Source organism: Epinephelus fuscoguttatus, linkage group LG15, assembly GCF_011397635.1.
Source record: "Epinephelus fuscoguttatus linkage group LG15, E.fuscoguttatus.final_Chr_v1".
Classification (NCBI taxonomy): domain Eukaryota; kingdom Metazoa; phylum Chordata; class Actinopteri; order Perciformes; family Serranidae; genus Epinephelus; species Epinephelus fuscoguttatus.
In genome coordinates, this window is record NC_064766.1 from 19096740 (window position 1) to 19120276 (window position 23537).

General features: G+C 39.4%; 2 protein-coding genes and 1 long non-coding RNA gene across 7 annotated transcripts in view; 1 reads left to right on the top strand and 2 right to left on the bottom strand.

Moving 5' to 3' along the window:
• The window catches only part of LOC125902503 (EMI domain-containing protein 1-like), a 49083-nt gene extending 45313 nt beyond the window's left edge, over positions 1-3770 (bottom strand). Inside the window, exons 1-2 of one of the 2 annotated variants that reach the window (XM_049598904.1) lie at positions 3619-3770; positions 2683-2757 (exon numbers count right to left, since the gene is read on the bottom strand). In XM_049598904.1, the coding sequence (XP_049454861.1) occupies positions 2683-2757; positions 3619-3735 (192 nt within the window). In that variant the 5' untranslated portion in view covers positions 3736-3770. The remainder of the gene's footprint in view (positions 1-2682; positions 2758-3618) is intronic. The other variant, XM_049598905.1, reaches the window with a different exon arrangement.
• Positions 3771-6168: 2398 nt separating this feature from the next.
• LOC125902505 (uncharacterized) lies at positions 6169-7797 on the bottom strand. Its single transcript, XR_007451102.1, has 3 exons — positions 7678-7797; positions 6480-6545; positions 6169-6296 (listed from the first exon to the last, which is right to left on the bottom strand). It is a non-coding gene; the product is annotated as an uncharacterized LOC125902505 (long non-coding RNA).
• Positions 7798-11354: 3557 nt separating this feature from the next.
• Positions 11355-23537, top strand: part of myripa (myosin VIIA and Rab interacting protein a) — a 52081-nt gene continuing 39898 nt past the window's right edge. For all 4 annotated transcript variants that reach the window (XM_049598890.1, XM_049598889.1, XM_049598891.1 and 1 more), the window contains exons 1-2: positions 11355-11580; positions 13765-13937. In XM_049598890.1, coding sequence (XP_049454847.1) covers positions 13828-13937 — 110 coding nt within the window. In that variant the 5' untranslated portion in view covers positions 11355-11580; positions 13765-13827. The remainder of the gene's footprint in view (positions 11581-13764; positions 13938-23537) is intronic.

The window sequence follows — 23537 nt, forward strand, 5'->3', positions numbered from 1 at the left end:
AGAAACACAAAACTTTGTGCTTTTGATTGTTTTTAATCAGGAAGACATTTTATTGTGACTGTGACATGTATAGATCTTGTAGTGGAACACATGCTGTCAAACAATGTGAGCTCTTTATTCAGCACAGCAGTGAGTGATTCTCTGTCACTCACTGTTGACTCTAGTACATGTAGCTGCTGGCAGCAAAACTATGGAGCATAATACCAATACATTTTGTTTGAAGTCATTCACTTACAGTGCTGTTTTCTTAAACACAAGATACAATCAGAGCAGTGTGTGTGTGTGTGTGTGTGTGTGTGTGTGTGTGTATGATGCAGCAGATACATGATCGCATGGAAGTAGCTCAGTAAGCTTAATATCAATCACTTATCAATATTATCACATCCACTCCTTGGTCCATGAGGCTGGTCTTTAATCTCTCAGGCCTGTGTGTCTGGTCTGGGGACAGAGAGAAACACAAAGAAAAGAGAGAGTTACACAACATGGCTTCTCAACAGTCATTTGTTGAGACCCAAGACTGACTGTCTTTGTTATTTCAATGTACATTATGTCTTTTAATCAAACCTGTGGAATAATCTCTTACCTGGGGGGAGGAGGAGACGGAGGAAAAGGAGGGCTTGGAGGGCCTGGAGGGCCCTGTAACAGAGACAGTTGATAAATTCTACAACAGCAGATCAGTTAAAATAAATAATGGAGCTTTTTTCCTATCTTTATTCAAGAGAGTGGTATGTCAATTTGAGAGCATTATTCATTGATTTCACATTCAGATTTTGTAATATTGTCCCTCAAAACCCTGCCCTCACACTCAAATAACCTCTGCTTGCACTTAGATCTACTGTTTCTGCTCAAACTGTGTGCTCACACTCAGATACAATGTTGCTTGCACAGATTTCCTGCTCCAGCTTCAGCTCTTCTCCTCGCCCTCAAGCTGCTTCTGTGCGCTCGTGGAATTTCTGCTCTCAGATTTCTGCCCTGCTCTTGGATATTTTTGTGTAACAACCCTGTCAAAATCCTCCAACCAATAGAACGCCAGGTTCGTTATTGACCAATGAAACAATCCCTGCCTCCTTGCGGGCGCGCTCACTTTAGTCTTAAAGCGTCCCGTCCGGGCAGGTACTCTTTAACCGCGTTTATCCATTTATCCATTCATTATGAAATGTTCTTCCATTGCTTTCTTTACGACTTTTGGAATAAAGGGACTGTTAATTTACACGTGCGCCTGTATTTTTTTTACTATAATAGCTGCATACAGTATAATAGCGGATTGCTGGCCAACATGGGCCGTCAAAGTCAAGGACCTCAAGTAAGTAGTTTTTTTTTTCTTTTAATGGTGCTATTACTTCCTTCAGATTGAATTGATAAAGTCATATTTGCGGCACAAGAATACATCCATGATAATATAATTAGCTTGCAAGAGTTGTACATTATGTGAACACTGTTGCTAAGCAAGAACTAACAACAAAATGGACACTGCCGTGTTTACTTATTTCTGTATTTTAGTGTTTGGGAATGGGAAAAGTACCAACAGCAAAAGTAAATAACTCATCTAAAACATTAAGACAGTAGAAAACAGAAGTAAATTCAATGAGCTACAACATTTTAAAAACATAACTGACTTATCGTGTGTGTATATACAGTGGAAACCTCTTATAGTGATCACGGTTGCGTAGGTTCGGTTGTGGACATGTCTATTTGTAACTGCTGTGAAACAATCAGAAATTTATGTTTTATTCCTCTCATTCACTTTCTTTCTACCAATGCTCGCTCTCCTCATCCATTCTCTAGCTCGCTCGACCACTGCTTCTCTCTCTCTCTCTCTCTCTCTGTCTTCTCCTTTTTAAAATGAGTCTGGAAGCTGTCAGCAAAGCCTCACTTTACTTTTAACGTTCTCAAAGAAAGAGAAATGTCCTCTTTCTTCCTAATAATGTTTTTGTCTTCCCTCATGGCAGGGCTGGAAAGTGTTACAGATTGCGTTTCTCCAAAAGTCGATTCTGGTTCAACCTTCTCGCTGTGGCGCCCACCCCCGCAGCCAATGCACAACGCAGTTAAAGAGTACCCGCCCGGGCGGGACGCTCTAAAACTAAAGCAAGTTCACCTGCAAGGAGGCAGGGATCATTTCATTGGTCAGCAATAAACCTGGCGTTCTACTGGTTGGGGGATTTTGACAGGGTTGTCACACAAAAATATCCAAGAGCAGGGCAGAAATCTGAGAGCAGAAATTCCACGAGCGCACAGAAACAGCTTGAGGGCGAGGAGAAGAGCTGAAGCTGGAGCAGGAAATCTGTGCAAGCAACATTGTATCTGAGTGTGAGCACACAGTTTGAGCAGAAACAGTAGATCTAAGCACAAGCAGAGGCTATTTGAGTGTGAGGGCAGGGTTTTGAGGGACAATATTACAAAATCTGAATGTGAAATCAATGAATAATGCTCTCAAATTGACATACCACTCTCTTGAATAAAGATAGGAAAAAAGCTCCATAAATAAATATATTTGTAAATAACAAATAAGCAAACATTAAGAACTATTATTGATACAACTTGCTTAATCATGAGTTAATTAAAATATTGAAATCTGACAGTAAGGATCTTTAGCAACTGTTTATTTAGACACATTCTGGAAGATTCTGCTATGTAATTATAATATGGAAAGGAATAAACTCTGCATTAAGGTTTGGTCTTAACTGCCGCTCCAGTTCCTCCTGGGTAAGAGCCAGCCTGGAAATATCTCTCTTCTGTGTTTCCATTTCCCCTCTCCTCCTATAACAAATTACAGGTGTCAGCTCTCAACAAATGAATGAAAATCAAACTACAAATTAAAACAGAACAAACTCTTTGAATAACGCTTTAGATTACAGCCAGCACAGTGTGAATATTTAGTTCATATAGGGTGTCAGTAAAATACTGGAGACATACAGTGGGCCAAAAATGTAAATACAGAAAAGAGTTTAGGGAATAAGAAGGTAACAGGTTGTGTTTAACAGGGACTGAGAAACAGCCTAAATTTCATTTTGTATTTTAATGGTTACAAGTATTTAATAATTACAGGGTACAGTGACATTGTTAATGTGGAACAATGCATGAAAATTTTTAAAAAAAAGTTTAATAGTGTCAATATTAAAGTGATATTTGTGGTGGTTTCATCTGTACTTGTTAAAAAAAAAAAAATTTGTAAAAATAAGTTCATACATACACAGTACGTTTGTTAAAATAGCTGTAGGTTAAACCAGGGAAAATGTTCTTTTATAGCTTTAACCATAAAAAAAATAAATGTTTAAGATGACAGAAAATAAAATGCTAGAAAACAATAATATGATGTTTGATCCATCTGGTGATCAAAACTGAGTCTAAACTCCTCTTAGAAAACAATTATGTTTGGCTCCTTTTAATGCAACCCTGTCTCACAGAAATGATATTGAAACACATTTTTTTGTAACAAAAAAAAGTTGAGAAGAACACATAATGTCAGCCAGATGACATTTCCTTTTAACATAACGAGGACATGTTGATACTGAACATAGCAGTGAAACATTCGATGACTTTAAAGGTGAGAGAACACAATTTTAAACCAGCACACTGTGACAATACGAGAAGCTTCTTACAGTCAGTGGATGTTTTTACCTGATCAGGAGGCAGCTGATCATCTCTCTCCACAGCAGCTGCATCAGTAGAAGTGAAGGCTGTGATGAGCAGGAAAACCTGCAGACACAACAGGACCAGCAGCACACTTTTGTCCATGGCTGATGAACAGAGTTTGACACAGCTGTTAAACACACACGTCTTTATATACCTTCAGCCAACCAACCACTGTCATGATGAGAAAGGGAAAGAAATTCAGAGGGTGTGTCTCGATGTAAATCACCCATCCACACGCACATGTGCAATTTAAATTTGTTTGTTTAATCACAAAACTAACTGAACCATAACCTTGAGTTCTGGTATGTTTAACTGATATATCTGCTTCCTTACCCTGCAGTTCCTCCTTTGACATTTTCGGACAATACCAAGGAAGATATGTCAGCAATATAACCTATTTTTAGTATACTCTTATATATAAACTGAGAAATAAGTGTGTTTTAGTGGTATCATTTAGTTTAGCAGACAATGCTAAACTAGCTAACATACATTTATTCTTATGTAGCCCAAATGGTGGCATTGTACATTTCTGCAGACCACAAATAGGTTACGTTTGTACATTATTATCTGGTGGATACATTGAAACTTAACATTTCAACAATGCCGTGGTTATTGTTTGGTTAGGTTTTGGCACCAAAACCACTTGGTTATGGTTAGGAACATGTAATGTTTTGACCTTAAATACCTCATTTTGTTGGTGCTGTCCTGTATGGAAATGCAACAATGTCACGGTAAGAAAAAATAAGAAAAAATTGTTTCATGGCAGTGATGTCTTGGAAAAAGCGAACACTTTTTGTGTGCACAATGCACAATGTCAGGGTAAAACATAAAAAGCTTTTTGTGGCACGAATCGTAGAGAAAACTAAGCAGTGTCTTGGTAAAAACAACTGTTTTTGTGGTACTATCCCGGCTGGAAAAGCAGCGATGTCTTAATAAGTAACAACCACTTTTCATGGTAGGCTACTATCTCCAGCGGACACACAGCCATTTTTGGTAACTATAAAGCCACTTAAAACAAAGCCATGTCACGCCATCTAAAATCCCCTCAAACTCCCAATATATACTAGCCCATATACTACATCTCTTTAGTTCTAAAGTTGATATGATACTGTAGGTCAATCATGTACAAATCCAGTTATTTCAGTCAGGAACACTTTAGTCAAAGAAAACTTTATTTCCATTTGCAGTATTATATTTGGTGGTATGGCTCCGTTCTGGAGCCTCTCTGTCTTTCCTCGGGCTTACGCAGAAAGCCTCTTCCATGTGTCTATCTGGAAAGCCTGTGGTGGAGAGAGCACACCTCTCTGCCCTTCCACGTTCAAACAAGGAAAGCCTGAGGCAGAGAGAGCAATTCTCCCTGCCCTTCCATGCGCCTACATGGAAAGCCTCAGGCAGCAAAGATCCTGGGGAACAGAACAGAGCAGCATCACTGACAAACTGAAATGACATTGATAAGTCAGACACAGCATGAAAAGGAGGAGCTGGGGTGGAGGCGGGTTGCAGAGCAGCTAGCAGAGGAAGCAGCAACAGTAGGCAGGCTGGAGCAGTTTAAATAGGGCGCCCTGAATGAGATTCGCCAATTGGTTGCATAGGAAGGAATCATGTGATCTATCAGGTGACTCCCTTCCATAAATCAGCTGCTCCATCAGTTGAGTGGCTGTTTGAGATCAGCTGATGTAGCTGGGATGTGAGCTGAGCTTGACATTGTGTCCTGCCTGAACTAACGCTGTGCTCAATTTGTGGTGTGCAGAAATGTACAATGCCAACATTTTCTAATGGCAGCTGGGCTGCCTAATGTCACTGCCTTGTAATTTGACTGTTATTACTAATAAACATTTTGATAGTATCAGGTCAGATGTGTTGACTGGATACCATATCTTTCACTCTTCCAGCCTAGATTCGTCAAATAGCAAGCATGCTAATGTTAGCCATGACGGTTGGTGCAGTTAGCTGCACAACAGTTTAAGTTGGTGTACGCATTTAGTAACAACTAATGTCAAGCCTCTGAAACAACTGCGCATCAACAACTAATGTATAAGAACTAATTTGTATAGCGACCCCGTTTTCATGTGGTGATTCATAAGTATCCACTTCAAACACTTTCACTGTAATATATATATATATATATATATATACACACATATACATATATGTACATATATATACATATATGTACATATACATGTGTATGTTATATGCTAAGTTTGAATCTATGAACAAATGGCCTCTATATGAAACTGGCTGTGGCCTGACCTCAAAAAGTTAAGGTAAAAGTAAAGTGTGGTGTTAAGTACAGAGAGTAAGCTGTAGCAAAAACTGTGATCATATCAACCAAAATAAATTAAAAGGTGAGAGGTCTGCTCTTGAAGATTTTGTTTCCAAACAAAAGCTTTGTGCCAAGCAGAGAAAACACAACATATCAGTTTGAAATCTTTTATTTTGTAAATAAACAATTTGTACTGTGAGCTTAATTTGTTATTGCTGATTTCATAAATATAGTGTGCTCATTTCCACCTCTCAAAGTAGCACGGTAGCTCTGGAAAAGTTTGTTTGGAACTTCTGTTGTTTGAGTGAGGTGAAATTGGCCACTCCGTCATGTTTCTGAGCTCTTCGTTTCCTCAGGATGATCCAGTCTTGTGTTTATCGGGTAAATGGACAGACGACTGAACAGTATGAGAGAGACAGGGAGAGAGATGGACAGTAATTTAATAAACTAATGCACCAACTCTCATCTATCAAAATCTCCTAAGAATTATTTTCTGCATTTTTTTGAAAAATGTATTGTTCCTACCATATTGTAAGACAGACAGAGAGAAGAAATAAATGCATGGTTAAAGCAAGCTCACGTTTCCTACAGGGCTACATGCTCCTGGTCTTTTGGGACAGCCACTTCCACGGGTCCGAGGTCTCAACTTTGAGAATATGAGAATAAACAAATCATTATTATACACAGCAAACCACCTTTGTCCACTCTTTAAGCATACTTGTTTCAATTCTTTCATTTACTCTGTCTTTACTCTTTTCATTTTTATGCTGATGATACACAGATGTGCCTGCCCGTTAGAGCCACAGACCCTAAAATGATGCGTTCACTCACTGATGTTAAAAGCTGGATGTCAAAACATTTTCTTCAGCTGAATATGGGCAAAACAGAGATGGTGTCATAGGGCCCCAGCATATTACTCGACAGAGTTTGCCTTTGGATGAACCCCTATTGGATAATATCAAAACTGTTGCGAGAAATCTTGGAGTCTCGTCTGACAGTAATTTCAGTTTTGAGCAGCGTATCACAAAGCCTGTGCAATCATGTCTTCAACAAATTAATCATCTCAGAAATATTTCAAAAACACGATCCATTTTAACTTTTAAAGACACAGAGACGATTTTACACACCTTTATCTCCTCACCCCTGACTACTGCAACAGCCTCTTTTCTTGCCCGAATCAAAAATTCAATTTTAACCAGAACCAAAAGACATGATCACATGACTCCAGTTTAATCCTCTTTACACTGGCTCCCAGTATGTTTTAGAATATATTTAAAGATTTTACTGATTACTTTTAAGGCTCTTCATGGTCGGTGATGTCTTTTAAATCCCTTCTTAAAACATGCTTTTATCAGAGTCTTTCCTGTTTTTACTTGAGTTTTAAGTTCATTTAGACTGTCTTTTATTTCCTCTGTTTTTATATACTGAAGTGTTTTTATCAGCTCTTTTAAAAGTCGTTGTTTTCATGTCTTGTCTGTTTTAATTATTGACATGTAAAGCACTTTGTCACTCTGTTTTGAAAACAGGCTTTATTAAGAAAGATTATCATAATTATCATATTATTCTTGTTGAATTTGTAATCGCCTAATTAATAATAGCATTACTGCAAATTTAAACAGAATCAAAAACCTTTGTTTTACATCTCTTTTTTTCTCTCAACAATATGTTTGAAATTTAAACCCTAAGAGTCCAATGACAAAACATCATGTGGATTAATAAGGACCTCCTTATAACAGTTTTTCAACAAAGAAAAGCATCTTGCAGTCAGCAGACTTTACCCGTTTAACAGGCAGCTGTTGAGGATCATCCCTCTCCACAACGGCTGCATCAGTGGAGGTGAAGGCTGTGATGAGCAGGAAAACCTGCAGACACAACAGGACCAGCAGCACACTTTTGTCCATGGCTGATGAACTGAAGAGTTCGAAACATGAAGGTATTAATATACCTTCAGCTGACCAATCACTTGCATGTGGACAAAGAGGAAGTAACAACAGTGAGTCAAATGTTCACAGCGAGACATTACGTGTTTGTGGTGTTTTATAGAAGAGGAAACAATAAATTTCCGTAATTACGTTAACTCTGGAGGATGGAGCTGCTGACAGTTGGTACAGTGCAGAAATATAATTTCGTTTTGAGCAGAAAACTGATGATATGCAACACCCTGCGTCAATTTAAAATTGAATCAAAAATACAAATATTAAATCATTTTTATTCAGGTTCAATGTGAATGTTTAAACATACAAATTAAATCATAAATACTTAGAATATGTTGCAATATTTATGTACAATATTACATACATACATGCATTAAACCCTCTGAGGATTTTCAGTGTTACACTTGGTGGCTTCCACTTGTACTTGAAGGTGATTTGTTTGTGTTGTTGGCCAATAATAGACAAATAATAGATGTTGTAACAAAGCAGTGAACGGAGTGTGTGGTCGGATGGAGATCATTATATGATTGGTCTGCACATTGGCAGTGATTTGACCTCATGTTCAATAACAAAGCAGTTCCATAGAAAGGTAATGGGGGAGAAGCATCACACACACTGACAAGACAACTGAAAGAAAACACACACCAAACACATCAAGCCATCCTGCTGGTTTACCTCTTTGTCACAGAATAATATTTGCATGGGAAACCATCTTTTACTGCTTCAACATTTTTTTTTAAATTTCCTGTGAAGTTTACTGCTTTAAATGTACAGTTCTTTTGACTGTAAGCAAGGGCGTAAATATAGACAGTGCAGGCAGCGCGGTTGCACTGGGGACCGTGGGGTGGGGGGCCCATAGAGAGGATGGTTAGATGGCCTGCTCTCTAGAGCAGAGAACAAGTCCTGCGGCCTCTGCCTGTCTTCCTGGCCAGAAGGTTAGTTGCTGAGAAAGATATTACTCATAGAGTGACTCTCACTGTCTAAACTTGTCAGCTCAGACAAACATGTCAATCTGGAGAATACGAACTATGTCATCAAAAAGAAGTGGAGAGAGAAAAACACTTCCCGCTACACTGCAGTCTGTGTAAAGACAAAATAACAAGCTTCTTTACCAAAACTAAAATACCAGGAACTTGACTCACTCTCATTTAAAAACATTGTCAGTACGTTCTGTACGGTCCACATTTTGTAGTGGACATGACATTATTAGATTGTTGATACTGATACATCAATGTGTAAGCGGCATTTTATGAAGCTGCGCCTCGTTTTCAAACTGTATAGTTTGACTAAAATGAACAATATCAACAAGCAATATAGTCCACGATGACCAGCGCTAAAATCAACCTGCGTAGTTGTCCCTCCATTGTGACATTAGACAGTGTCACATTTATCTTGCAAGTGTACTCTTCAACATTTTGTTTACTTCCTGGATTTTTTTTACTGCATGGAAATTCTGACCAATCAAGAGCAGCTTTCACGCACAGCATTTGATCTGGTCCGCTTGTAAATGCTGCCGTGAGAATACAAACCAACTCTAGGCAATTATACAACTTTGTCACAAAATTAGTCCCTGATAAAGACCAAAGCAAGACAACTCTAGGTCTGAAAGCAAGATAAAGGTATCTCAGAAAGTAAATGGATCCACCACCAGTGTTGGATAGTGTGTTACTAGTAACACATTAGTACTGCCCAACACTACAATAACAAGTAGTGTAACTAATTGCTGAATAAATTTCAGTATTAATATCACAGTTACTCCAAAACCAAACAACTCGTTACATTTGTTATCACGTCACTACTGACTTGAAATTCGACAGTCACATCAGCTGACACATTTAGTAATTGTGCTGCACAAGCACGCCACAAAGCAGCAAACTAGATGGAAATGATTACCTTAGCGGCTGGAAATATTCCCATTACTTTGATTATGTCAGTAGGAAAGATGACAAGAACACTATTGCTGCAAGTAGACGGACTAAAACTCTTTCCACTGTGGAAAACACATCCCACAACCTTCACTCTGAAACACCTACTACAACCGATGGCACAACAACTTGAAACTCCAGGAAATACATCCCACCAAAGGTGAGTCGGCTGCAGCCCTGCACTGGCTAAACAACCAAATCTTGATTTTAATCATGGACAGTTGTAGGCTACAAAGAAGTAATGAAGCTTGTTGCTGGATATGTGGTGGATGAAATGTTGCTCCATGAATGACTCTCCATCTTTCAGGCAGAGCATTGGGAAAATATCTGTCACAGGCAACAGAAAGCCCCCAGGTAAATAGAAGCTATCTAGCATTAGCTACACTTACCGTTGATTACCTTGACATTCACACAGAGGTATGCGTTTGAATTTTGGGACGATACGCAATCAGCAGTTATATGGGGTGTAACAGAAAAGTAATATAACGAGTAGTGTAACAAATTAACCTTAAAGGCAATGAATATTGCGGAGGGCGTGGCTCATCACATAAAGGTGTATAACATCTCAAGGGTTTCAGCGATCACCACGCAACTTTGTAGGCATATGACCACACATAATCTGAGGGGACCCCTCCATTATTGACCCAATCAAACAAAATGGGGTTGCTAATTTCTTATCTAGGCCTAACTGCCATATCGATTTTTACTAAACTTGGTAGATATGTAGAACAGGACGCCTCAAGGTGACTGGAGAGATTTAACTCTAATTGGCAACTGGGTGGCGCTATAACAACAGAAAAATGCTTAAAAATGGCTAAAATGCCACCGATCACTGTGGCTCCCCCTGTGGCTGAATGTTGTTTTTTCTTTCTAGTTTTTGGTATGACTAAGTCATGGTATGGTATGCTGTACATAATCACGGAAACTGTCAGTGTGTCATTCTGTCTGTCCCACGTTTTTCTACTCACTGACGTGGTTAGTCTATGTGAAACTGCACATAGGCACTGAGGATTGGCATAGGTGACAAAGCTACCAATGGGTATGGAGTAGTATATTTAATTTTTAGAGTAACGAACTAAACACTGTCCACCACTGTATTTCTGTTACTGACATCCCTCTTGGTATGCCAGGCTGTAATTCAGGCTGTAATTCTCCACCTGTCCACTAGTTGCCCTCAGCGAGTTTTCCGCCTCTGTAAGTTACCTGCTGTCTTCACCTGCACATCGGCTCCTCATTATCCAATCAGACTCCAGCTTCCTGCACACACCGCTACCTCTGCAGCATTTGTCCTGTTTCATACAGCAGTTATAATAGTATCTTTAATAAGTCTACTTGGAGTGTGAGCAGTTGTTTATGGAAGTTATTGTGATACAGTGACGGCTGGAAATGGAGATGTGTAATTATTCCGTAGATTTAACAAACGTCCCCACGAAATTCAAGGTATGTTTACCCTCAGAAATCTCTCTGAAAGCTATAATCCTTTTTTCTCTCACTTGTTTACACACTCTTTCATCACTTCCATGTCGCCTAATTCTTTGCTCCAGCAGGGAAACACTGGAAGTAGACCCCCCCCCCCCCATCCGGATCAGGCTTTATCCTGATTTTCTCTCAGAAACCGGGACCGGCTGCACTGCTCACATCCACAGCGGTGAAACTTCTGTTCAATCTTTTATACTGATAGAGAGGGGTTTTTAAAAAGACTTGCGACATCTCATAAAACACGCGAGGAGTCAACGGGCTGAGAAGGTGTGTTATCCCTTTGTGTTGCCTGTAAGGGTGCACCAGTCAGATTCAACAGAGAGGACAACACACTGGGAGATAGGTGAGTTTTTATTAAAGTTGTGTGACTCTTTTAAAGCAAGATGTAGGCTAAAAAATGTGCAAAACCTCTTTTAAAAAATGATATTTACACTTGTCAGCAGCCTGCTCAAAAATCATTAATATCACTAAAATATTGTCTTATATATTGAGTGTGTGATAACTCATGAGGAAAGTCGCCTTTAATTTTGGTATTTACTTCAATATGGATACTCTGATATTTATTTAACATCATAGTTCACAAGATCTAATGCCTTAAAAAGTGCAAAAAGTAAACAGTATTGCTTGAACTCTTAAACAGCTCTTCTCCACAGCTGAGCTCCACATCCACAGGGATCCACTGCTGACACCCTGATCTGCTGTCATGTTGGCTTCAATCATAGAGAAAAAAGTTGGCCTCAACTTTATGTCTGACAGAGAGAGATTTCCTCCTCAGGAATGCTAATGCAGAAAACCCAAATCCAGCTTGGTGTTAAAACCCCAGATTTACTTGTGTAAGTGGCTTGTAGGACGCCAAAATGAGTTTAAGTTGCTTATGGACACAGTGCTGTTCTCTATATATCAACCAGGAGGGTACATATGTGGAGGTTGCAAGGTTAAATGCAAATAATACAGTTAAAAGTGATGTGAGAAACAGCTGAGAAGCAGAAACACCTCTCTGTGTAATGCAAACACTTATTGTTTGTGTTTATTTATTCGTGATTTGTTGCAGGACTGTTGTATCAGACTGCATTAGTTTTGGTTTGGTGTACCTAATAAACTGGCTCTTGAGGGTATACAGTCATAAATGTTGTTAGAGTAAAGTTTAATGTTCCTGAAAATTACAGCAGTGATGAAAACAGCAATCAATACAAAAAGGTTACGCCAGGTTAATGTCACTGTCACTTGTCACTATAGGAAGGCTCTTAAAAGATGAGAAACTTTCTCAAAATAATGACTTAGTACCTCAAAATGATGAGTTACTGTCTTAAAATAATGTCAAACTTTATTAAAATAATGTCAAAGTTTTGTAAAATAATGACTTAGTGTCTCGTAGTAATGAGTTAGGGTCTTAAAATAATGTAAAAACTTTCTCAAATAATGACTTGGTATTTCAAAATAATGAGAAACTTTCTCAAAATAATGACCTAGTACCTCAAAATAATGAGAAACTTTCTCAAAATAATGATTAAGTATCTCAAAATGATGAGTTGCTTTCTTAAAATAATGCCAAACTTTATTAAAATAACGTCAGTTTTGTAAAATAATGACTTAGTGTCTCATAATAATGAGTTAGGGTCTTTAAAATAATGTGAAACTTACTTTAAATAATGTAAAAACTTTCTCAAATAATGACTTAGCATCTCAAAATAATGAGAAACTTTGTCAAATAATTCATCTTCTAACCGCTTCATCCTCTTGAGGGTCGCGGGGGGGCTGGAGCCTATCCCAGCTACATCGGGCGAGAGGTAGGGTACACCCTGGACAGGTCGCCAGTCTATCGCAGGGCTGACACATAGAGACAAACAACCATTCATGTTCACATTCACACCTATGGACAATTTAGAGTCACCAATTAACCTAGTCCCCAATCTGCATGTCTTTGGACTGTGGGAGGAAGCCGGAGTGCCCGGAGAGAACCCACGCTGACACGGGGAGAACATGCAAACTCCGCACAGAAGGGCTCCCACGCCCGGGATCGAACTGGCAACCCTCTTGCTGTGAGGCGAGAGTGCTAACCACCACACCACCGTGCCGCCCCTGTCAAATAATGATTATCTCAAAATAATGTCAAACTTATTTAAATAAATGTAAAACCTTATCAAAATGATGATGATTTAGTTTCTCAAAATAATATGAAACTTTCTCAAATAATGAAAAGCATTCTTAACATAATGACTTAGTGTCTCAAAAATAATTAGAAAATTTCTTAAAATTATGTGAAACTTTCTCAATATAATGTAATATGTCAAAATAATGAGTACCGGTATATCAAAATAATTATTGATTTAGTATCTCAAAGTAATGACTCAGTATCTCAAAAAGAATGAGTCTGTATCATTTCAGATATTTGTTTGAGATATTAAGTCAATATTTTGAGAGCATTTCTCATTATGTTGAGATGCTAACTCATTTTGAGAAAGTTTCTCACAATAATTAGTTACAGGATCTTTTTTCATCATCATTAATGTAGATATTTCTTCTTCAGATGTTAATAAGGAGCTGACTGATTGGTCCGAGGGGTTGAGTGACAGCCACAGGTGTGTCAGCGATGGGCAGGAAGTTAGATCTGTCGGGGCTGACGGACAACGAGGCGGAGCATGTGTTGCAGGTGGTGCAGAGGGACATGAGGCTACGCAAGAAGGAGGAGGAGCGCCTCAGGTTAGTTCTGACCTGGTCACGTAGCAACACCGCAGCCTGGAAATACTCTGGTACAAGTCAAAGCCCTGCATTCAAACGTTTACCTTATTACAAAAGCGAGATAAATGAAAGTCAGATATTGAAAGTTGTATGATATAATACATTGCCCAAGAAGTAATCATTAACAGTGTGTGGGGCTCAGTGTGCATTCGAGGCATTTTAGACGTCTCTGGGTGTTCCCCATCCTGCTTCTCGACACTGGACAGGAAGTGACCTCCCTTTCCTGTTGCACTCAGACTAGTTTCCTCAAAACTCCTATCCAGCCTTCAGAGTTCAAAAACAATGTGCGTGATCACAAACACAAAATAATATGCTAATTGGGTGGCTTTGAGCTGAGTCTGAGACACAGAGAGGTACAGAATAGTGGGGAATGGTTTGTCTCTTTGTCAGAGGTTAAGAATAACATGCTTGTGTCATTTGCTTGTGACTCTTTTCCTTGCTCCTCGTGCTTCATTCCCTCCCACAACATTATTCCACTGCACAGCTCAACCAAAAAGGCTCTCAATGATCAGGGAAGCCAATCACAAGATAACAAATTGGACCACACCTGCTAGATAAACTTAATGTCTGTAATTTCCTTAAGATTTCCAACGGAGGAATGCTTAATGTTTCCTGCCCTATCTGTCCTTAGAGTGCAAGTTCTTATCAGGTGGCATTTGTTGTCGTGACAAATGCTCTCAATAATACTGATGAACTCGCTAAAATAATATCAGTCATATTTTAATGGTATTCTGTGGAGTTGTAGGCCTCTAGTGCTATGAGGCTGTTTTCCTATGAGTTGGTCCTTGTTTTGCTCAGCAGGTGCACGCCCACATGGGTTATGTGGTACACAGCCCTGCCAGTGGTCTCATGTGACTCCACTGACCCATGGGTGGCAGCAAAGAGTCAGTAAATATGGTAATATGCCAACAAAAGCAGGGCAGAAGAAGACCGCAAGGTAGTAAACAAACACAAGTAAACAAATTACCGTTGGGAAGGTTTGTCCAGCGGTGCATCTGAAAGGTCACAAGAAAGATTTTGGATACATTTTCCCTCCTTGGTCCACAAATATTTACCTCTGTCATGATTTTGGTTCAGTTACTGAAAACTTTTGGCCTGATCTCAATGACACTTAAGGCGTTTATCCTTTGCCAATGAAGAACCAGTTACATTTTGGAGTACCACTTATCCAGACGGCCAGTCTTAGGGTTAGTCAAGCCAGATAACGAAAAGATATCCTGGGTAAGTTGAAGTGGCTTCGCAGTAACAGCCTCAGAGGCCATAACCAGAACCTGCTTTTTTTGTTGAAGGCCACAGCACAAAACTTCAAGAACCACTGGTTTAATCTTGAAGATTTTTATGCAGGATTTTCCTAAAAAAAAAATGTACAGTCTCATACAGAAGTAATCCCTCCCAGTCATTGCCTGTGTTTGGGGTGTTTATGGGAGCATACGCCCATGGCATTTAGGTGAGGTCTGGGCTTTATAAAAGGTTGCGACCAGGTGCCAGACTGAACGCAGCAGGCATCCAAGAGACACAGTATAGGAAAACGCAAATATCTTCCTGAGACCCTGTGTCCTCATATGAGGACATCACATTTTTGGTTTACATGACCTTATATTTCATTCTGCTTAACCTAGACCTGTTGTCCTCTTTCGTGGACACTTTGTTGTGCCATCTAGTGGTAGTAAGAACACATGTAAAAACAACAAGGCAGCCATCTCTGCCAAGTAAGTCTGCGGCTGGTCCTGACACAAAAGTGGACAAGGTCCACACCCTGATCACATTTTATGGTTGAAACTTGTTTATTTATGATTAATAATGTTTGTAGTTTGATATGGCAACAAATTTGACCAATTTTAGCAACACTAACAAGCAAAGACACTGTTCATTTGGAGGTACTCATTTGAAGACATTAGGACTTTATTATCATCTCCTTTTAAGACATTGGCACTTTATTATTGTCTCGTTTGAGGACACTGGGACTTAATTAGACACAAAGCATCACTGCTGCACTGTTGCATTTTTCCAGTTTCCAGATATCTTAGTGTTGTGATCATGTTGTTTCTGCTGTTAGCTAAGCGTTAGCATTAGGTGGGAAATGTGTGTGTATCCCTAATGAGATCAATAACGCATATTATCCCTGCACAATCTCATCTGTTGCATTTCATCTACTCACTGTCATCCAGTGTTTGGAGAATATTTTTCCGACCTCTTTGAGTTTCCGCTATTTTCTCCTCTGCTAAATTAATTCTTAAGCCTCTTAAAAGTCCTCATCCCTGCTCCCAATGGTTTTTCACCTTAGGAGCTCTTTTAAGGTCTAAGATGCTCCGTGAATAACTTTTATCTTCACGAGGATCTAGTCTTAACATTAAGGGGAAATACTAAGAAAATGTCTCAATTGTAAGAATTTTCTAAGAATTTTGGGTGTGTTTTGAATTAACTAAACTTTACAGCACTTGACAGAAACCTCCGCCACAGACTAGCGTAGCCGTGTTGCCTCCTTAAATGGGGGTTTATACATTACTTTTCACGTTCAATGGTGAGTGTATTTACAGACAGTAACTAACAATCTTGCACAGTACACCTTTTGTAGTGTGTTGTATGTTACAAGCTCATCCTATGTTTTTTTAAATGTGAAATCTTGAACAACACCTGTCAAATAAAATAGTGGAATTAAAAATACAACTTGTACTTTTTAAATGTAGTGGAGTAAAGTACAAATAATGAAGTACAGTATCTTTACTGTCCTCCACTGTGTAACTTCAGCTCTCGAGTTTGGGTCACTGGAAGGCTTCTGTGTAAATTTCCATGTGACATAACCCAAAGCAATTAAGCGGTGAGCTTTCTATTTCCTCTAACTTCAAGTGTGGCGAGCAAGGTGCTTACTTACAGCTAATCTTGTTTACTGTTTACGAGATATGACTAGACTTGTGCTGTATTTGTGAAGGCGGCCAAGACAGCACATTTTTTATTGAACCTGCTAAATGATGTCAAACACATTCACATCCCTTCTTCAGCAGAGGTACACTGACACATGAGACCACGTACCATTTTCAGATATCGCATCTAAGAGGTAAATCCCCCATGTCGAGCAGCTTGTGCACAGCTTCCTCTCGTCGTTAAGAGGACTGTGACTTCATGCGTCCTGCTTTCCAATTTCTTTTGTCTGACACCCTGCGAGATGAAATCCAGGAGCCTCTGTGAATGTCAAGCAGCGATGAGTGATAGACGGGGGAATTAAAGATTAGAAGGGAATACAGATGAGTGACGAACACACTGTTGAATTGTACTCATCCTGTGGTTCCAGTTGCACATGAGGCGGCCTCTCTTCTTCTCCTCATGCGGAGAGGAAGTGTCATTGTAGACTCAGAGCTCATCTGGGCTGAATCTTGCATCACTGGACACAATCTTGTAAAGGTGGCTGTGAAAGATAACGGAAATATAACGCACCCATCTGTAACTGAACTGATATAGATAAAATCTGCCCTGCCTTGTTCCCCAGGCTGCTGTTAATGGTAGATGGTAATACTGTCTTTAAAGAAAAGAAGACATAGTTTAGGACGTGATTCATGAACTTGCCAACAGGGGGAGTGTTGGGCAGGGAAAAGGTTTTTAAACTCTGCAGTAAACATGAGATCTAATGATTTAATGGGGTTATTTTAACTAATGACGATATGAATCACTGCATATACATATTTATTATAATCTGTTTTCATGGTTTCAAGTAATCCATTTTAATCCTGTTTAAAATTGTGAAGAGAGAACAGTAATTAGTTCTTATAATCTCTGAAATGAGGCAAAGATTAGTAATTCCATGCATGTATTTACAAAGATTTCACTCACGCACACATGTTGGATCCAGTTTCTGATGAACCAACTGTGAGATACACACACACACAGTCTCCACTTTATCATGTACACTGAGCCAAAGCTAATGCAGTCTAATACAACAGTCCTGCAGTAAATTCTGCCTTTGTGAAGATTATAATGTTCAGTTCTTGTGGAAACTGTTTTAGAGAGGTGTTGATTGTGTAGATTGTGGCGCTGTTAAACTGCTGTGTGTTACACAGAGAGTTGTTTCTTTTAATGTTTTGTCCACCCTGTTTTCATCAATGAGATCAAACTGAATTCAAGAATAGTGCTGCATGATAGAAGATTTTGCCAGTATCTGACATTCTTAGCTGACATTTTGGCCAGTTGCAGAGAGCATCAAGTCTCCTCAGATCTGAGACTCATCAGACCAGGCAACGTGCCTGTGTGAACCGTAGCCTCAGTTTCCTGTTGTTAGCTGATAGGAGTGGCACCTGGTGTGGTCTTCTGCTGCTGTAGCCCATCTGCTTCAAGGTTGGACGTGTTGTTCATTCAGAGATGGTCTTCTGCAGACCTTGGTTGTAACCAGTGGTTATTTGAGTTACTGTTGCCTTTCTATCACCTTGAACCAGTCTGGCCATTCTCCTCTGACCTCTGGCATCAACAAGGCATTTTCACCCAGAGAACTGCTGCTCACTGGATAGTTTCTCTTTCTCGGACCATCCTCTGTAAACCCTAGAGATGGTTGTGCGTGAAAATCCCAGTAGATACGTAGTTTCTGAAATACTTAGACCAACAACCATGCCCTGCTCAAAGTCACTTAAATTCTCTTTCTTCCCCAGTCTGATGCTTGGTTTGAACTTCACCAGGTCATCTTGACCACGTCTACATTCCTAAATACATTGAGCTGCTGCCACATGATTGGCTGATTAGCTATTTGCTTTAATGAGCAGTTGAATAGGTGTACTTAATGAAGTGGCCGATGAGTGTATATGTGTGTATATTGAGTATTACACGGTTATACATAGCGTAAAAAACAAACAACAAATACACGCATAGAGCATAAAAACATTTATATTCTTTGACACTTTACTCTTTATTTTTATTCTTAATTTTATTGTTTTGTGGTTCATGTGACAAGAAACGTATTGATTATACTCAGTTTAACACAGTTCAGTTTAACAGCACAACAGTCTACAGAATTTAAAACCTCTCTAAAACCTTGTCAACACAATCTGAACTTTATAAGCTTCACAAAGGTGGGGTTTATTGTTGTATTAGACTGTGTTAGTTGCAGATAGGTGTTCCTAATGAACTGGCAACTCGGTACACAGTATATACAGTATGAATTTTATAATATTCCTGAAAGCATCAACTGGATGTAGGTGCAGACCGGCTGTGTTGTGAGTATGAGTTAGTTATAAAATGTTGGAGATAGTGACGTGGCACAAATGTCAGACTGTGTTTATCTTGTTAAGTCTTTGAGCAGAATAACAAGTTCTCAGGAAAAAGCCACGGGAGCCGGTTCACTGCCACCGCACCTGATGATCTGGGGATTGTTGGCATTCGTTTCTCTGTAGCGCCACCCGCCCACACACAGCATACACAGCACAAACACTCACACCGCTTGGCACTCTGAACCTCCGCAGTGCGCACTCACTCACACTCACACACACACACGCAGAGCCTTAGCGTGGATGTTAATCCTGGCTGATTGAGGGAGGAAGTCTGTGGAAGTGAAGTTATGCTCAGTGTTACAGGAAGGTGAAAGCATCAGCGAAACACTGAAAACAAATGAGGAGACAGAAAGAGATGTGGTTTAGTGTGTTTCCTGAATCCTCTGCAATTTTTTTTAATCTCTATTACTCATCAGTTAATACTCTGTGGAAATCCAAAATGACCAGTCTTAAATAAAGTAATTAATCTTAGTAATTTAGCTTATCTTAGTTATTTATATGCAAATGAGGATGTGAATAAAAACAGCAGGATAAACCAGCCTCATTATTTCATCTTTATTTTCACAGTGAGTTTTATTGGATTTCAGTTTCTGTGTAGGATTTAGAGGCATCTAGAAACGGTAGACTATATAATATTCAGAACATGTTTTCGTTCCCTTAGAATGAGCCGTTTATATCTACACATGGAGCGTGTCCTCGTCTGCGGAGTCTTCAGTGTTGCACAGCCATGTTTCTACAGTAACCCAGAATGGACAAACCAAACACTGACTCTAGATAGAGTTGTTCACGTTTTCCCGTCAGCCACAGTAATTAGCACAATCTGTGATGAGCTGAACAGTGTTGAAAAACTTTAAATTGCCAGTTCTGTTTATTTTGGAGAGGAAGAGACCTCTGCGGATAGTTTGGCTCCTGCTCAAAACCTCCTAAACATCTGGGGCTGGCTGTACAAAGAGCCTTATGTTGAGGTTTCCCTTAAAGGCTGAGTTAAGGTTTTCTTGAGATAAAATTGGCTGCACACAAGTCTTCCCTTTAGGGTTACCCCAGGGTGGCTGTGGCTCACAAGGTAGAGCAGGTTGTCCACTAATCAGAAGATTGGTGGCTCGATTCCTGGCTCCTCCAGTCCTTTAGGTTTCCTTAGGGCAGCTGTGGCTCCCTAGGTAGAGCGGGTCGTCCTCTAACGTCTCCCTCAGTCGATAGATCCTTGAGCAAGATAATGAACCCTAAATTGCTCCCGATGGCTGTTCCATCAGTGCGTAAGTGTGTTAAAAACTGAGTAGCGGGTGGCACCTGGTAGCCTCGGCCACGAGTGTATAAATGTGTGTGTGAATGTGACTTGTAGTGTAAAAAGCGCTTCGAGTGGACAGAAGACTAGAAAGGCGCTATACAAGTGCAATCCACTTAAAATGTTTACTTCATGATCTAAGTTTTTTTTCATTATCTTGGTCTTGGACTTAAGGAATTGCTTAAAGTTTGTTGAAGTCCCTGTGACTCCATCTTAACTGCAGTACACAAGCCAGCATGCTTCTCTGGCTTTTCTGACCCACAATCCTCTGCACAGCAGACGATATGTCACATCGACTGTCATAAGCTGAAGTGATAGATGACAGCGCATTCAGGTGACTGATGGCAGTCGGTTGGTAATAAAAGGAATGTTAATTATCTAATTGAATAAATCAATCATAAATATAACCAACAACAGAAGTGTTAAATAACAATGACAGAGAAATGTATATCCTCTGTAATTTTACTGTCACAAATATAATATGTTAGACTCTACAATGTATGCAGTCATTACTTACTGCAAATTAACAATATCAGAGCTGTCTGGTTTGATCTCTGTCTCTAGCGAGCTTGGCATTTTGTTTTTATCTCCATGGTAACAGGTATATGAATAAGAGGGTCAAAGTTCAGGGTGTAATGTTATGAGACAGTAGTATGTCCCGATTGTGTGCATATGTACATATGTTTAAGGGCAGCTGCTGTACCTACTGAAAGTAAAAAGAAAAAGTATGCGATTCAGAACGCACCCTAAATCCTACACACTGCTCCTTTAAAGCATTTTTATTCAAGATTTTACCTGTCAAAAGTATTTTTATTGTCATTGTCTCATTTTTATGACCGTCACCGCTCCAATCCAACCCAACCAGTAATGATAAAATAATAGATTTTTTTTTAATGAGTAGTTCAGTAACTTCCCAGTGGATTGGTTCTGTATTTTATTCTTATGCATATTTTACAGGGTCATATTTATTTCACATATTATTTATGATATTTTACACATAATCCTGCCTTAACACTTTAACTACATGGAAAATACATCAATGTTATGGATTTGTGCATCATTCAAATGAATCCTTGAAAGACTAGGAGAAAAACACTTCCTTGCAAGGGTCAACCCCTGACGTAATTTTAATCCCACTTAATAACAAAACAAAATACAAAGGGTGGATGTCTGGCCCAAAGCTAATTTTAGCCACTAGTCGTTGAAATAATCCAATTCCAGCTCATTTATCCTCTGCAAGTGATTTATTTCATTACAGCAAAGTTCACGTTGTGACTCAAACTATACTTACCAGTATTATTACCGCTATTATTAAGCATGAGCATTTAACTTTGGTCCTAGGTTACAACACACTCTCAAGTTTCCCTGCTCTACTGCTAAAAAGCAGCACATGTATTTTCTTCATGTATAATAAACAAGATGACAATCTCCCTTCTAAAAGAGGAAGACACAGATCCCTGTTAAAATCTGTAAACACAAGAAAAATAAACAGAGTCATACGACTGCAAGCGCACATTAGCAGACGTCACATCATCTTATCGCCAAGAAACAGACTTTTTGTGAGGATTATTGCAGCTGACAGAGCTCAAGTCTCTCCTCGTTTGTTCTCGTTTCATGCCTGAAGCTAGAAAGCAGCTTTAGACGTGAGTGCGTGAGGACAGAGCCACACTACAGATACTGTACATAGCGAACTGCTCAACATATATGTTCCATGTCTCTGAGGTATTCAGATGAAAGACAGAGGTGACAGATGTCTGTTTGCTTCTTAGCTGCAGTTTTGTCCCACTGAGGCGTGTTTACACATGTGAGGGACACTGTTGTGTTCATGTATATTCCTGCATGCTGCTCTACTGTCTTGCATCTTGCTGAGAGTATCTTTGTGTAACTGTGTGTGGCCTGCCTCGCGGGTTATTTATACCGTCCACTGAGCTTCAGTAATGGAGTGTGCTGCTGTGGTGAGAGGGCCGCCGTCTCTCTTGTCAGACGGGCATCTGAGGGACACTGTTAAATTTTTATAGTTTGGAAAATGTGACCTAAATGTTAGTGTCAATGTTGAAGAAACGTGGCTTTCAAAAGGAACTTAATCTGGGACAGTTTCGATAACAAATCAGTTGTGCAAATCATGTTGTTAACCAAATATGTCCAGAGTCCACAGATAAACCTCTCATAGTGATTATTTCTGGAGGTATCTTTTTTGTCCAGATATCTTTGGATTTTAAACCAGTTTTGGACAAACTGGGATATTTTAAGATGTTGACTTGGGCTTTAGGAAGTTGTAAGGAAAATGATTCACCACTTTCTGACATTTTATAGACAATTGATAAACAATTAATTTGATTGATGGAGAAAATCTGCAGGTTAATGAAAATCATAATGAAGACAACAGCCCGTACAGTGTTATTTATAGGGGTGGGAATCACCGGAGGACTCACGATACAATATTATCACGATGCTTAGGTCACGATACGATATAATTGTGATATTGCAATATGCTGAGTATTGTGATATATGGCAGTATATTGCGATTCATTACCTTTTCCCAACTGCAAATTTCCCCAAAGGAAAACTTTATCAATATCAATTTTACCTCATACGACAAAGTTTTCAGTCTGTTCATTTGATTTTAATCATTTTTATTGAAGCAAAATGTGATACAAAGCAGACAGACTAACCAACACCGTCATAATACTTCTCATACATGCTGTATGCACCTGGCAAACTGAACTGTTGGCAGATTTAACACCCTCTGTAAGGCCAGATTAAGCAAGTGTGTGAAACACTTCACACACAGGTATCCTGCTAACTGAATGGCAACACCCATGTTAGTGCTGCGTTTTGCAGGAGATCTGCAGTGTTTGCTCTGGTGTGACTTTCGTCTTCTGCTCTAGTTAGGAGAACGTGAGACAGCAGTCATCAGTCCTCTGTGATATAATGTGCAGTTATAGTCACATCTGAATCCACTGACCTTGAAGCCCAGGAGTCACAAGTTAATGCTACCCTTCCTGCTGCACTCAAAGATTCCTCGACTAA